The 16520-nt window shown below is 34.4% G+C and overlaps 1 protein-coding gene across 1 annotated transcript in view; it reads right to left on the bottom strand.

The window, feature by feature from the left end:
- LOC106670734 (neural cell adhesion molecule 2-like) overlaps nucleotides 1–16520 on the bottom strand; it is a 74283-nt gene that overhangs the window by 770 nt on the left and 56993 nt on the right. Inside the window, exons 3-7 of the mRNA XM_024224751.1 lie at nucleotides 8536–8667; nucleotides 4928–5080; nucleotides 3675–3913; nucleotides 3542–3616; nucleotides 32–224 (exon numbers count right to left, since the gene is read on the bottom strand). Of these exons, the coding sequence (XP_024080519.1) occupies nucleotides 32–224; nucleotides 3542–3616; nucleotides 3675–3913; nucleotides 4928–5080; nucleotides 8536–8667 (792 nt within the window). The remainder of the gene's footprint in view (nucleotides 1–31; nucleotides 225–3541; nucleotides 3617–3674; nucleotides 3914–4927; nucleotides 5081–8535; nucleotides 8668–16520) is intronic.

Below are 16520 nucleotides of genomic sequence, written 5' to 3'. Positions count from 1 at the left end.
TATATTTCCGCCGGATGCCGCTGAGACTCACTCGTGAAAACGTCTTGGTAGTCGCCTTCTTCGATGTTGCTTCTTAGAGACCTCTTGATAAATTGTATCCTGTATCCGATTACGTGATCCTTACCGTAGGCGTGTAAACGAAAGTGGGCCGATGTGGCGCCGACTGCTGCCACTGTCACGTGGCGTGGTTCAGAAGGTTTAAAGCCCTGTTTAAGATGGAAAATCTGCAAATACACAAAATTTTTCTCTCTTTAGTCGTTAATTTGAACTCACTCTAGCAATGAGCATTAAATCTATACTTGTGTATCACAAATATGATCATAATCAGCATTAAAAATTATATTTTTTGCAATTAATTACTGTTTTTATCTAAGGTTTTGGGTTGGGATGAAAAATTAGTGTCACCAGCGGGAGTTGAACCCACGACCTTCGGTACGCTGCTGCTCTAACTATCTGGGTTATCGTGACTTCGATCCCCTCGGACACCAACTCCTCAACCTCATATCTTCCTAAAACCGTTCGAATATTCCCTTTTGTGGCCATATTTTCAGTTTTTGAATAGTGTCTGAGAGGATCGAAGTCACGATAGCTCAAGTGGTTAGAACAGTTGCGTATTGAGCCCAAGGTCGTGGGTTCGAATCCCGCTCGTGACGCTAATTTTTCATCTCAACCAAAAACCTTACATAAAAAAGAATAATTAATATGATCAATTAATTAAAACTAAGCAAATATGGATCAAATATTTTTTTTTATTAAAAACCCCGACGGATAAGGCCAGTTGGAAAGCAAACTGTTTCGTCAAAAATACCTTTCAGTATAAAAAATTCTTATTTTAAGCATTCAACTTCGATTTCATACTTTTCACTCGTTTTCATAATTTTTTCAATCCTCTGTACAAACTTCATCCTACAAAGACTCACGATTTTTTGGAGATTCGATGTCCTTTTGGTAGAACTCCATCATCAATGATTGAATATCAATGAAGCCTTTAGTTCCAACTGATTTTTGCTTTATATTATTTGAAAATATTTTCACTTACAATATAAATATCTTCAACCTCTTCCTCAGAAATAGTTTTAGAGTTATAAATATACGCATTTTTACAAATCTGTGTACTAATATAACTTAATATTATAACTTACATATAATGAAAAGCAAAGAAACTAGCTAACGTGAGAATGTACTCTGTTTTCTGCGTTGATCCTTTTCTCTAAACGCGCGAAAACATTATGCGAATATCGGCCAAGGAAAGACAACCAACCACTTCGTTGGCTGTGATTTGCTTAGAACGGGAGGTGAATCAGAGGAGCCAATGAAGCAGTTGGGTTTGATCGTGGTTCGGACTTCTGGCGATAACATCAAAAGGGTTGAGGTTGTTGACTGTAATTCCAATGGCTCCATCCAACCCCTTGGTTTGATGAGGATGAGCCAAGGATGATCAACGAGATATTCCTTATCTTTCGTACGCGCCTTAAAAAAAATCTCAGCGCTACCCTATCGACTTTAAACATGGACTTTGTTTTGCTCGTGCCACGAGACTTGCGTTAGAGGCGTCGGTGATAGATACGGTTCAGGCGTTGACACGGCGCTAATCACTGAAAGGTAAAAAACTACTGTTGTTCACGAGGATAGAAGAAACTACTGGTACAAACATTAACGAACCACTATGGTTCTAGAAAACAGCCAAGTATTTTTCAAGCAGAAATGCAGAAAATTATCTGCACATGAAAACCACCAAAAAAGCATGGAAGCTATCAAAATATTATTCTATCTGACAGCCAGGCAATCTACTTTGAATTGTGTAAACACATCTTCACCATTGGAACGCAACGACAAAATATTTCTTATCTGGGCCTCTTTTCTTGAAGACAAAGATATCGAGAGCAATAAAGCGGCGAAGGAGATCGCCACATCATAAATCATTGGATCAGAAACCTGTGAAGTAACCGAGGATTACCTTGATAAAAAAAACGACTGACTGAGAAAATAAAGACCACTGGAGGAAACAACCAGGAAACAATCCAAAAACTTATAACCATGTCTAAACACATCTATTCAACAAAAATTGCCATGCCTAGCAAAGATGGGGAAATTAGCGAAAGTTTGAGTCGTTTCTGTAAAGAAAATGTAGAAACAACAGAACATATTCTGTGCTTTTGTGAAGTTCTTGTAAATGATGAGATAATATAGTGTCCTTTTTTGAGACCCGGCTGAATTTCTGTTGAACCAATGACGCCTAAAAAAATAGGTGTTTAATATTTTTTAATCTAGTTTCAAATGTTTACCCTTGTTTGGAGAAAAATTATACAGAGTACATCAGGCCCAGTTCAACTTCAAAATTTCATCCCAATATACTTCTGACACGTCATTTTAAAGTATTTTTTTCGCTGACAACAATGGTGCAATCGGCTTTTGAATGGGCAAAAAAAGACAAAGTTATGGCAAAAAGTTTGAAAAAAACGCATTTCGTTTGTTTCTTTGTTAATTCCAATAATTTGCATCTTCACTAAAGTAAACATTGCCTTTATTGTTTAAAATCTATCATTGTTTGTCAAACTTGCGTTATGAGAGCAAATCTTAATTTCTGGAAGTAAATAAATTGCACAATATTATCTATTCGTTACACTCAGCATTCCATTCAAAATGAACGTAAGAGCACATTTTTGCGATCAACAGCCAGTTGATATGTACGACTGTTTTATTGATGTTGGTGGTATTGTGTGTCGTGCAGTCGAGTTGTACTCCCAGAAATTTCCTCACCGCCCCAGAGTAAACCATAAAACGTTTATTCGTAAAAATTATTTCAAATGATGTTTCAGGATGTATAAGGTCGTGTTTAAAATTTTGAAGTTGAAATGGGCCTGAGGTACCCTGTATAATTTTTCTCAAAAAAAAGGTAAAAATTTGAACCTGGATTAAAAAATATTAAACCCGTATTTTTTGTTGATAGTGTCATTGGTTCAAGAGAAATTCAGCCGGGCCATCTAAAAAAGACACCCTTTATATGGAATCTTCAAATAAACAGATTGGCAGTTTTTTGCTTGTATTCTAAGATCATGAAATCAAAATCAAGCAAGGATTGCAAATCGAAAATCGACGCGAGCTCTGTAAAAGTGTTGACGACAAGTCTGGAGAGTATGGCGGATGTGGCCAAAGCTTCCCAGTTAATATTTTTAAATTTATCCTTCGCAATTTTTGCGGTGTGCAAGCGAGCATTAAACTAAAATAACAACGGCCAATTATTGATCAAAATTTTAAATTACATCGGTTCATGATACAGTAGGTCCCCCCTGTGATGGTTTGACCTAGGGGTAAAAGCGCATAGTGCCCAACACCTTCGGCGGCCAGAAATGCCTTTTTTCCGATGGTGGTTCGGATTTCTAGAGAAAGCCATGGACAACCCTCTAATATTATTCTACAGGGCCCAATTTCCTATTCGAAGAACTAGCTTTTTTTGCGGGATGCTAAGGAAGTGGTTAAATCTGAATTTTAATTTTCCCAATAAATGATTGATTGAAAGATTGATTGATATGATACTTGCCTTCCAAGCGGATCCAAACTCGTTTTTCGCGAAGCACTCGTAGTCGCCCAGGACACTGCTGTCCAACATCCTGACCTGCGGGAGAAAAACAGTTTACTCTTGTCCAAGCCGGGAAAAGGATTTCATACATTACCTGCAAAACGGAATACTTCGTGTGGGTAATAACACTAGTCCAATTCGGATTGAGTGTTTTATTGTTTCTCGTCCAGAAATAATCGGCGAAAGGGTTGGCTATCGCGTAGCACGTTATGTTGGCAACTCCGCCGAAGTAACCGAAGACGATCTCTGTCTTAATTTTTTCTTCTTCTACTTCGGTAACGTTCTTTGCTTTGCTTGATTTACTTTTCTTTTCGCTCGGCCACTTCGGCATATCTTCAACAAACAAATAATCAAAAAAGTTAGAATTTTCGGTAAAAATGTAGGAGACATGATCTATCTTATCCACAAACCCCTCCATATCGGTACTCTTTTTTAAATTTAATAGTTATTTTAAATTCACTTTTCCACATCCCAAATGTATTTGTTAAATGTAAACATTGTTTGTAAATCCCAAGCCCTGAAGATGATCTCAATAAAAGATCGAAACGTTGGCACGATAAAGAAAATGTTTTTCTGAAACCTACATCACACCCGACCGCATCTCACGATATATGAATAACTAAAAATTAATTATAAAAATTGGTTCATAACATTCAGAGAAAAATGGACCTTTTGCGTTGAGTGTCGTAGTATTTTCGTTTTACTTTTGCATCTTTTTTTGGGGGGGTTTTTCTTGAGATGGATCTCAAAACTAATTTCGGAAGTGGGGAAAAAAGTATTTTCCGGAACCCATTCTTTTTAGCAAAGCAAACGCCAAAAGTAAAATTTAAGGATATATATAGCAGAACGCTGGCAGTGAACCACCACATAAATAGAGCTCTGAAGCGTTTTTTAAAATATACATTATATATAATCAAATTATAGAGATTTTTATTTTCATATTGTATACATTTGCTTCATTTTCGAAAAATATTTATGGTTTTTTACCTAATTTTTTAAAAATATTTCTACGAAATTAAGGATGTGTTGTTCTAAGGAAAAACATAAAATATGAAAATGACCTGCTGATAATGATGGAAATGTTGATACTCCTTACATTCACTTCTTATGAATCAATGAAAGCTAAATTAAATATTTAAAAAAATCATCCAGTGTTCAGAAAATTGTTTTGAAAACACACTTAAGTGTAGAAAAGTCTGAAAATTGTTTTTACTCTAATCTATTCAGTTAATGGTTTTTTGATTTTTCAGAGCAATAAAATCTTTCTTAGGTCTACAGTAATTGATCCTGGACAGTACAGAATAACAGAAACCAAGTCAAACAAAACTTGATATTAATGTCACTTACGTTTAACGATCAAGTTGATCTTCTTTTTCAACATATTGCTGGACTTCTGCGTGTACTGGAATGCACGACATTCATACTCTCCTTCGTTTTCGAGGGTGACTTTAGACATGTGAAGCCCCGATGGCATAACTCTCATTTTTTCGCCGTCTGAAACTAAAATTTTCAATCGAGATAAAAGTTGTTAAAACAAACGCTCAAATATTCAATAATCATCAACAAAAATGGTAATTCAAATTTAAATATATTTGTGCTCTTGTGAAGCTTTTTAGTTAATTATAACGAAAACCTTTCATGTCTAGTTAAACGACCCTTTAATGGACAGCTACGTAGTATTAGACAGGAAATATTGATAAGTTGAGATATTGCCCTGATGTGTATAAATTGACTTGAGGTGTTGTGAACCGTTAAGATGAAAACACTGGACATTAACTTGGCCATTGACAATTTAGATAGATTGTTTTCCAACTTTCTGGAGTAGAAGCTGAGATACACGGAATGACACTGTTCCATCGACCACCCATCAACTTTCCAATGATACACCCAAAACTGCAATTATCACTGAATATAACAAGGGTTTAACTAGAGTAAAAAAAGAGAATAATCCTGTTTGCAAAATTTAACAATGGACAAGAAGAATGACTAAAATTCTATTTAATTTACCAACATTTAAACGCAATTAAATTAAATTTAAAGAATTTGTAAATGTTGGCTAAGATTATTAACAATTTTTTAATTGTAACTTGAAGGTTTAATTTAATAGTCAAGTAGCTGTTTATTATTTATCAGCAATTTTAGTCGTTTTTAATTGACGTTTCAACAAATATTAGTAAATCAATAATAATGATGCAACATTATACAGTAAAAAACTTATTAAATTAACTCTAAAAGCGTATATAGATAAAACTATTAAATAATGAAATATTTATTTAAAAACAGAAAAAGTTTCTCTCAATTCAGGGTTCGACCATAATGCTAAACCATCACGGAGGTTATGCAAATCTGAAGACACCTTACGCCGTAAAGTTTTTTTCTATTAAATTATTCTCTCTTTTACTCTATCACTCATTCTCGCTTACTATCTCTCTATCTTTCTCACGCACTCTGTTTTACTGTCTCTCATCTTATTACTTTTCTTATACTCTCTCACACACACATTCATAATTTACTACGCACACTGGTTGTATTCCTATCTCACTCAAACTCTTTCACCTCACTTCTTTTTGTTCCACCCTCCTTCGCTCTTAATCTTTCTCTCTCTCTTTGGAACACTGGTTTTGTAGTGTATTTAGTAATCGCATGGTAGTGTCACAAAGCGATAAATCCCGAATGTAATAGCATGCATAAAAATCAAGGTGACTCACAAGGCGACACTGGCTCTAACTGGGCATGGAAGAAACCGGTCTTACTTACCTCGCTTCAGAATTATCGTCGACCAAGATTGCCCGTACGGTGGTGGCGAACAAACATGAAGACACATTATAATATATTGCTGCAACCCTTTTGAACGATAACGGGCAGATATTTTCAAAAAGATCTTGTAAAAGGAGGAACAAGGCCATTGAAAGAAAAGGAAATATTCAGCTTATACCATACTCACTTTTTAACCCTGTAATATTTCGTGGTCCTATTGGCCAAATAACTTCTTTCAATTAATTAATCTTTAAGTAAGGTATTGGTTGAGATAAAAAAAGTCAGTGTCAGGAGCGGGATTCGAATCGACGACCTTCGGCTAGATACGATAGAAAGTTGCTCTACCACTTGAGCTATCGTGACTTCGGTCCACTCGGACACTAACTTCCCATCTCAACCCCACCTTTTGAATTTTCCCTCCTTTATGCCATTTTTCAAATGTCGTTTAGTCAGGATTCGATTCTCGGCAACAAATGAAATGTCCACGGAGAGCTTTAGTGAAAATTATTAACCCATTTTATTTCGTGGTCCGATTGACCAAATAACTTCTTTTAATTAATTAATCTTTATGGAAGGTATTGATTGAAATGAAAAAGTTAGTGTCATTTTTTAACATTTATCAATATTTCAATCTGTCGAATTTGTAAATATTATAGAATTATGTATGTACAAACACTGTTATCTTTATCTGGGATCAGGTAGAAATGTGTGTGGCTCAATGGAAGGGGAAATGTTGTTTGAAAATCTTTCGTTTTCCTTATTTTTCTTACTTGTCTTACTTAACCCATAGTTTCCAGCTTTCTGTCTCTCTACCACACTCTCTCCCTCTCTTCTCTCGCTCTCTCTCTCTCTCTCTCTCTCTCTCTCTCTCTCTCTCTCTCTCTCTCTGTATCATGTACTCACTCTTATGAATCAGCGTTTCTCTTCCTAACTACTGGAAGTATACCACATTCTCACTCTCTCACTCTCTCTCTCTCTCTCTCTCTCTCTCTCTCTCTCTCTCTCTCACCCTCCTTTTTGCTTTTGAAAATACTTAAGTTCTACACCTTTAAAAACAAACCAAAACGATATACGTAGCCATATAGCAAAAATAAACAAGCAAAATCTTACAGTTTCTCCATCGCATAAATAATAACTAAAATATTAATCTTTTAAAATGTAAATATCTTAGATATTTGCAAAGGAGCTTGATTAAAAGAGAAATCTAATGTGTCATATGCGAGGTTTTCCCTCCATTAGCGCAAGGAAAACAAATGTTTGGTTTGCTTATATGTAGCCCATTTGGCTTACTTGAATATGTTTGCTCTATGACAATCGTGTTGCATAATAAAACATAATTAACTTTTAATCAAAAAGTAGAATATGAGCAGGTAAGAAGTTCACAACAGGTGGCCTAAAAGTTTATTGCATGTCCTTTATAAAATTAATTCTTCGCTAATGTTTACACGTTTCATAATTTAAACAGAGACGGAAACCTCATAATTGTATTGGTGAGGAAAAAAAGGATATAAAGTTCTAGAATAAAAATGATTATTTAATACTTTTTAAAAGGATAGTTCCTACTCACAGTAAGTGTGTCACTTTGGCAATTCGTGTCGAGAGACGTGGTTGTGGAGGTCCTTCAGCCTGATGATGAGCTAAAAGGCTCGAAATCCGGATCGTTGCAAAACAACTTACTGTGAGTAGGAACTATCCTTTTAAAAAGTATTGAACACCACACTCACTCCATCATTTATCATTTCTATAAAAATGATTATTTTTGGAAGTACGTGAATTGTTTTCAAATCACATTTAAAAATTTTTTTTAACTTCAATTATTTAATATTTAATAATAATTTCATTAATGGTTTCTTAAATATTAATCATGAAACAACGCAATGAAATTATTCTAAGAACAATTCAGTTCTATGTGCTATGTCATTGTTGAAAAAAAAAATGGCAGAAGTAGAGTACCTAGATATTTTGTAATAGCAGGAATAAAAAACAATCACCGCACTTAAGAGTTTAAATTGGTCTGCGGTGTAGTTGTAGAACTAAAATGTAAGTTGAGCCCATAAAACCGCTCTATTCTGTGCCAGTGCAAAATTGAAATTTTTTTTGTAGGTAAAAAAATTAAACTGACAAAAGAAAATATTTAGGTTTTTTTCGATTTGATAAAGGTAAAAATTGTTATTTTGAATAATTAATTCTCAACTTACCATTAACTTTTTCATTATTGAAATACCATTGAATGTAAGGCTGAGGATCCCCTGTCACTTCGCAGCGAACGATCGTGCTTTTGCCCTCCAGCGCTATTTGCTGAGACACATTCCCCTGGAATTCGATAGGTTCTGAAACAGACAGTAAAAAAATAATAAGTAGAACAGATCGAAAACCATTAGTGATTTGTCTGAAAATGAACATCATCAACATTATGGCCCTTTCGAATTCGTTCAGTCAATACTAAGAGCACGCTAAAAAGCAGCTATTCCTTATTGACCCCTTCCTAAAGCAGGTAATGTACTTCCGCTTAAGTGCTTTCCGCTGTCGCTCCTTTCGAATTACAGTTGGAAATAACAACCTCGGTTTTTCTTTTTTATCATAGCCTAAGCAGAATTCGAGAGAATGGCGCTTATTGTTTACGGCCTTTTGCCGCACGAACGTCCAAGCCGGTTTTTATTTATTGTTAATAAATGTAACAGTCCGGATCCCACGATAATATATTACGTCTTTACAGTTTTTTATTACGCCCTGTCTTCCATGCAGTGTTTACATTTACAGCATAAAAAATTGGAAAATATCTTTGAAATGTTAGTACGATCTTTGGTGAAAATAAATGTTCAGCATAGTTAATTATAAAAACTTTTACTTAAATATGCACAAAATTAATCGAACTAAAATAAGCGAATAACATGAATAGAGTAGTGTAGGCGTTGACACGGCCCCCATCAATGAAAGGTAAAGGTCCCTGGTTCGAATCCTGCGGCGCTGCATTCGAATTCGACATACTAACAAAAGAGAGAGAGAGAGAGAGAGAGAGAGAGAGAGAGAGAGAGAGAGAGAGAAAGAGAGAGAGAGTGTGAGTGGTTTGAGTGGTTTATTTACAATTACACCGAGGAATATCGAGTACTCTGGGTAACGAACTTTATAACGAAATTTATTAGAGTTCATAGATAGACTCATCCCAAATTACGCCGAGAAATATCAAGTACTTTGGAGTTGTGTGAATGTAATTTATTAGCATGAATGTCTTATCCCTAACTATCCTAAAGAATATCGAATATAGTGGGGTGGTGTGAAAGCTAATCAGTCTTTTACGTTTTTCATTCATTTACTTCTCAAACAAAGTGAATCTACAAGAGCAGTAGTAAAAAAAAAGCACATAATAACAAAAAGAAAACAATTGAGTAATTAAACAATAATAACAAAAACACATGGCAGGTTCCTGGCATGTATACGTTTTAATTGGACTTTAATTGAATGAAAGGAATCGTGAATCTATTTCAATGGAATAATGACTCAGCAAACTATCCTCGGTAAGGGGAGTTTAGTCCATATTCTGTTTTGCAATGTGTGAGAAAGAAAAAAAAATTGGTTCCTTAGTGGTCGCTGAGGCAAACATAGTGATAAATATAAGTTTTGGATATCAAGGGTCCCATTCCACGATTTCCCACCCCAAATGAGATCAGCTAAGTGACACTAGACCAAGCCAGTTCAATCTTTCTTCTAGACAAAATCTGAAGGCAATTATCCTGGTTGCTTTCTTTTGTATTTTTTCTAAAGCCTAGTAAGCACTGGGATTCTTTGAGTCGATTCATGTTGCGGGGCAGAGTCGGGGCTGCGTCGCAACAATGAATCTACGCAGCCCCGACTCTGCTCCGCGACAAAGAATCGTGTCCAGACCATGATTCAGTTCACATTCATCCGTGCCTGTGAAAATGACAGGGGAACTAGCTCATAAAGAAATTTCCCTTGCTCTTTTTTGCATTGTACGTAGTGAATCCAATCGGAGGTGCATTGAAAAACGCCCAAAAAGATGGTGGGTTCGACAAATATTTCACGGCGGGAATCAGCACGGGAAAAATCTTTTGGACATGAAAAGTTGCGATGAAATAATGGCCCAGGGTTCAGAAATGTTTTGAGAATGTCCCTGATCGATTTCGAAATTATTTTAATGAAAGTTGGTGGTCAAATTTCTAAGAAAGATACCAACATTCGGGAATCCATCTCTCCGGCCAGCAGATTAGCTGCCACTCTTTGGTTCCTAGCGAGTGGAGACTGGAATACTAGCCTCATGTACGTACACCTTCAGGATTTATATCATCCTGAATCAATTTTTGATTCAGTTGACGTTGTAGTGTTTTCTTGAAGATTTTGACAGTGTCTTGAATAAAGGTATGTTGTGGAGTACTGAGTTGACATTACAGTTTTTTCGAAGACATGCATTCCCATCGGTGTTTGTGCGGTAACCCCTACGTCCTCTGTGTTGGTGACTCGAGCTACATGCGGTTGATGTGATGCATTAACACGAATTTGTCAACAAAAATGGGACCGAGCATCTAGAAGAATTTACTTAGTGTCCTTAGTGCAGTGAAAGATCGATTCCACTGGGATGGATGTCGATTCCAGCCATTGCCATAACTGGTTTTCTTTGAAAATGCTGTGACGCACGCGAGGTACTGAAGCAAAGCGTTCTCCTCGTCTCCTCCACACACGGTTCCGGTCATGTGATTGACAAACCAAACCGGAACTGATTTGCAAAGAGAAACCCCCCCCCCATTGTTCAAGTTTGATGCTTATTAGCATATAGTGCCCTCAATGCCTGTAGTACAAAACCTAATAGGACATTAAGAGACTAGGGTTTTCTCACAAAACCATCTGATGACTATTTTTGAACAGCTTACCCTTACATTTTGGAGTTGACTACCTACGAAGGAAGCCGTTAAATGACGGTTCCGTAGTACGGTAAGAAGAATAAAACGATCGTGTCTAGCCGTAGTACATCGCCTTCTTGTACTAAATAAACTTCTACAAAACTGCTGTAGACCATCGTGGACACTCAGGAGTCTTGAGCAATGTTACGGACGACTGGTCGTTGGCCGAAGTATCAACCGGGGTGATCTTCACGAAAAAATTTAAGAAAAAATTAATAATAATTGTTTTGCTCAAATTTATTGTTTAATCAAAGAAACCAATTTAAAAACCAATTAACTAATTAACTCGCTCGACAAGTTGGATCTGGAGAGGAAAAAATTGAACTTTCATTGTTTTAATATAAATACTGTAAAAAGATTAGTAACACTACAAAGATAAACAAGCAATTAATAATGTTGTGTGTACGTTTATTTCAACCTTTAATCTTTATTAGAATGAAATTGAATAGAAATAACCTGTTATTATGGAAAATAAACAAATAAATACAAGTTCCCTGTTTGTTTTGTCGTTAAGTGTATAATATAAAATAATTGCCAGTAAATTTACATAAAATATGAGGGCAGGATTCTCAATTTTACATTTTTATTTGTTGTATGCTTCCAAGATAATCCATTTTTAGGCAACATAATAGTCAGTTATGTTATGAACACCGAAATGACACACAATAAAATGATTGTAATGACAATATTGACGTATTTACAAAGATTATTTTTACAAATTAAAATAAATATATTAACATAGCCTGTGCATTATCTTAGCATGAATTCATTATAATTTAATTTAAAAATATCACTAGGTATTTTGATCATGAACTCATTACGATTTCAATATTGGAATATTGTTCATCGCTATGTATCTTAGTAAATTTGGTCTCATAGTAACAACACACTTGGTGGATATTCGTTGTTTATGCAGATCTATAAAAAACATCATCTGTGGAAAATCAGGGCCGAAAGAAATACTTCGTACAAAACAAAGATACAAAAGAGAAAACATCTTGTGTACAAAACATCTGTAGAAACAGATAATTTATTTTTCCTGCAGTCATTAATTGACTAGAAAAATAGAATTTTTGGTGTCAATGTATTTCTGTTTTTAAACAAATAACTTGTACGCAACGTTCAAACTTTTGATGAAGTGATGAGGATAAAATACGACTTTCGTTCAAATGATGTTACTGTTAAGTTATCCAAGCTACTTAGAGAATGAAAGCAACATCTGCATGATCAAGTACTTGTTCTTGTTCATCTCTTCATCAGTTTAATTTATTTCTACACGCTTTTATCACCAGTTTCAAACAAGACCACCATCCCGGGAATGGGACTTGACAGTGTGATTTATAGGGGAGTGCGGGAGTTTCGAAGTCACCACAGCGTATTTCGAGAGCACACGTCTAAAACGTTAAGTTACTTCGCGTATTAAGACTTAAACCAAGAACTTAAGGCTTCCAAAACCCCAAACAGTCTGGAATTTACGGGCAAATTGCGGTCAACTAGATCAACACATTGCGGATATTAACATAGACTGAACTCGAATCAATAATTTTACAATTTACATTAATTTTGACAAGTTAATAAATTGTATTATATTTTTATGTAGATTATTTAATAAAAAAATGCTAGGGCAATAGCATTCTCGATTTAATTTTTTAAAAGCATAATAAAATTGTAGAACAAAGAGTGAACTAGTAAACGGTTGTAATACAATATTACACAAAAATTAAATTTTGTTTTTAACGACCAGTAAAAACATTAAAAAAAAACAGTTTCTCGCTGATGATGACGGATTTCATTAACTCAAAACACCCGTCAGTAAAGTCGGACCCAATAAATGACTATGCCGGTTCTGCGATCACAAAATCAATTGTATATCATCCAATAAAAGGGTTTTCAAACGCAATTAAAAATTATTGCAATATTGCCGCAAAAATTAAAAAAACCGAAACTTTTTCGGACAGCGGACGAATATAAACGATTCCGGTCGAAATTGTGATAGTTAACCGACTGGTGGAAAATAAGCCAACGACAAACAAACCCCCAAAAATATCAAAACAGAGGTCAAAACAAATCCTTAAACTTAGGAGACCTATGAAATTCTCGTTTGGCTACCAGCCAAACCGCTTTTAACATCTCGCTAAAGAAAATATGACTTTTTTCGTCTATGGACACCCTTTGTGGACAAAGAAGCGGACAAAAGGGTCGATCCTCCCCTCGTGTGTGTGTGATATCGTGAATGTTTAAAGATATTTCATAAATATTATTCGCCCTGTTTTGCATCTTTGAGAAGTTCAGTTTGTACTAGAATATAAAAACTTTTTTTTGCCTTACTATTTCAGTATTGGCTAATATAAAAACTTTGAATATTACAAGTGGAGTTTTGCCGATTTTGCATAAAAAACGCATAAAACCAAACATAATTGAACTAGTAACAACCTCTTTTTGGCCAGGAACGGAAATTTTTTTACAATATTTTTATGGGGGTATAGGTGGCCGCAACGGTTTAGGAGTTGACACGGCGCTCATCACAGTAAGGTGAAGGTCCTGGGTTCGAATCCAGCGGCCCTGCATTCGAACCCGACATACTTACAAATGTGTAGAGATTAGTGACCGTTAATCGATAGTTATTCAGATATCGTGAGATGCGGTCGGGTGTGATGTAGGTTTCAGAAAAACATTTTCTTTATCGTGCCAACGTTTCGATCTTTTATTGCAATTACACAGAAGACAAACACTTTGAGCCCTGAAGATGATCTCAATAAAAGATCGAAACGTTGGCACGATAAAGAAAATGTTTTTCTGAAACCTACATCACACCCGACCGCATCTCACGATATCTGAATAACTAAAATACTTACAGATAGGCTTTTTTCAAAAACACCGGCAGCCAGAGGGTTTATATGACCTCTGCTCTTGCGAACCCTCGTAAAATATATATATATATATATTTTACGGTAGTATGGTCGAAATATTTACTAAGGCCTATTCCTAATACCGACTCCTTTAAATTCTGTTAGAAAACCCAGAGCCTTTTTAATTTAGCTCTACATGGTAATTGAACCGAAACCTCCATAGGATCGTTAGGCTTTGCTATAGATGGAAACTCAGTTTAAACATAACAAAAACTGATGCAATTTTATTCACAAAACGACAACCTATACATAGGGGATTTATAAGAATCGATGACTATGTTCCTTGGCGCAATAGTGTTCAATACCTTGGTTTACTACTCGATAGAAAACTTAACTTTGGTATCAACACTTGTAAAAAGGTTGATAAAGGGAAGTGTGCTATCAAGACTTTGTTCCTTTTAATGTGTAGAGAATCTGGGATGAGCCCCTAAAATAAACTCATTATATATAAGACCATAGTCAGACCAATGCTGTTATACGCCTGTCAGGTATGGAGCTACACAAGTAACGTGCCTACAAACTACTCAAAATAAATTTTCAAGGCTAATAACATCCTCTAAAAGAAGTGTTCGTATAAGCACACTTATACGAACAGCACGAAAGTTTAAACATCTCATACATTAAGGATGATATCAAAAGGATAACTAGCTCCTTTTATGAACGTAGCGCAGAGAGTATAAATATGACAGTAAAGAATGTAGGAAACTATAACCTCAACAAAAATTGGAAACAGGAGGTTCAAACACATTTTAGTATGACTGCTTTGTATATTTATTCACTGTGTTATTATTTAGTAACTTATTTATTAAATTGTTCAATTTTACTTGTTTATATATGTATTTATTTATTTATTTACCAAATTAGTACATGTTTGACTATGTATTGGACAAGTCTATTCAATGATTTTAATTTATAATAATTAGTAATTATTGATTGACTTGCTTATTTATTAATTTATTTATGAAATTATCTATTATTAAAGTAAATGTGTTATTTATCAAACTTATCTATTGTACATATGTCAATAATTTATAATATATGTAATTATTTGTAACTTCCCTATTTATTAATGTATTCTTTCTGCAAGTGGTTTCTATAATAATTTTCACCACTGTTCTTATTTCTCTGGGCCCAATCAGCAAATATAGTAAATATACTTAAGCCCTCTGGCACAAGGATGTATAATGTCCTAGACATTTCTCCTTGTAACATACTTTTTAAAAAATGTATGTAAAAGTATCTAATAAATAAACTCCAAAAACTCAAAAAAAATTACATGGTTATAATTATATTTATATTAGTTTATTTATTAAATTGTTTAATTTTACTTGTTTATATATGTATTTATTTATTTACCAAATTAGTAAATGTTTGACTATGTATTGTACAAGTCTATTCAATGATTTTAATTTATAATAATTAGTAATTATTTATTAACTTGCTTATTTATTAATTTATTTTTGAAATTAGTTATTATTAAAGTAAGTGTGTTATTTATCAAACTTATCTATTGTACATATACCAATGATTTATAATTTATAATATATGTAATTATTAGTAATTTCCCTATTTATTAATGTATTCTTTGTGCAAGTGGTTTTATAACAATTTTCACCACTGTTCTTATTTCTCTGGGCCAAATCAGCAAATATTGTAAATATATTCACTAATTTCGTGGTCCGCTTGACCAATTAATACTTTACAATTAATTAAGGTTTTTAGTTGAGATGAAAAATGGCAAAAGGAGGGAAAACTCATAAGGTGGGGTTGAGATGGGGAGTTGATGTCCGGGTGGATCGAGGTCACGATAGCTCAAGTGGTAGAGCAGCAGCGTATCTAGTCGAAGGTCGTGGGTTCGAATCCCTCTCGTGCCATTAACTTTTTTTCATCTCAACTAAAAACCTTAATTAATTGTATTGTAAATATACTTAAGCCCTCTGCCACAAGGATGTGTAATGTCCTAGACATTTCCCCTTGTATTCACTTTTTAAAAAATGTATGTAAAAGTATCTAATAAATAAACTCAAAAAACTAAAAAAAAATCTACATGGTTATAATTATTTATATATTAGTTATCATGTTACAATCCAATTATAAAAGTGGAAATAAATTAAAAGTACATACGAAAATCTTAGTTTAATTAACCAAATTATTTTTTAATTCCTGCTTGTAACTTTATGGTCTAAGTCTATGTTTTTTTATGTTCTCTTAAATTAGTTTGATTTTTAATTTTAAAATAATATGCTTTTCACCGTAATCGGATGTCATTTACTTTAGTCCCTCACTTTGAACTTGGAAGCAATTTTAGCCTGCAGCGTATGCAAATTATAAGATCAAAATGTAAAACATCATTTATTCTTT

The sequence above is a fragment of the Cimex lectularius genome, unplaced genomic scaffold (genome assembly GCF_000648675.2).
Source record: "Cimex lectularius strain Harlan isolate CLEC.00 unplaced genomic scaffold, Clec_2.1 scaffold22, whole genome shotgun sequence".
NCBI lineage: Eukaryota > Metazoa > Arthropoda > Insecta > Hemiptera > Cimicidae > Cimex > Cimex lectularius.
The sequence above is the reverse complement of the archived record's forward strand: the minus strand, read 5'-3'. Positions and strand labels throughout refer to the sequence as shown.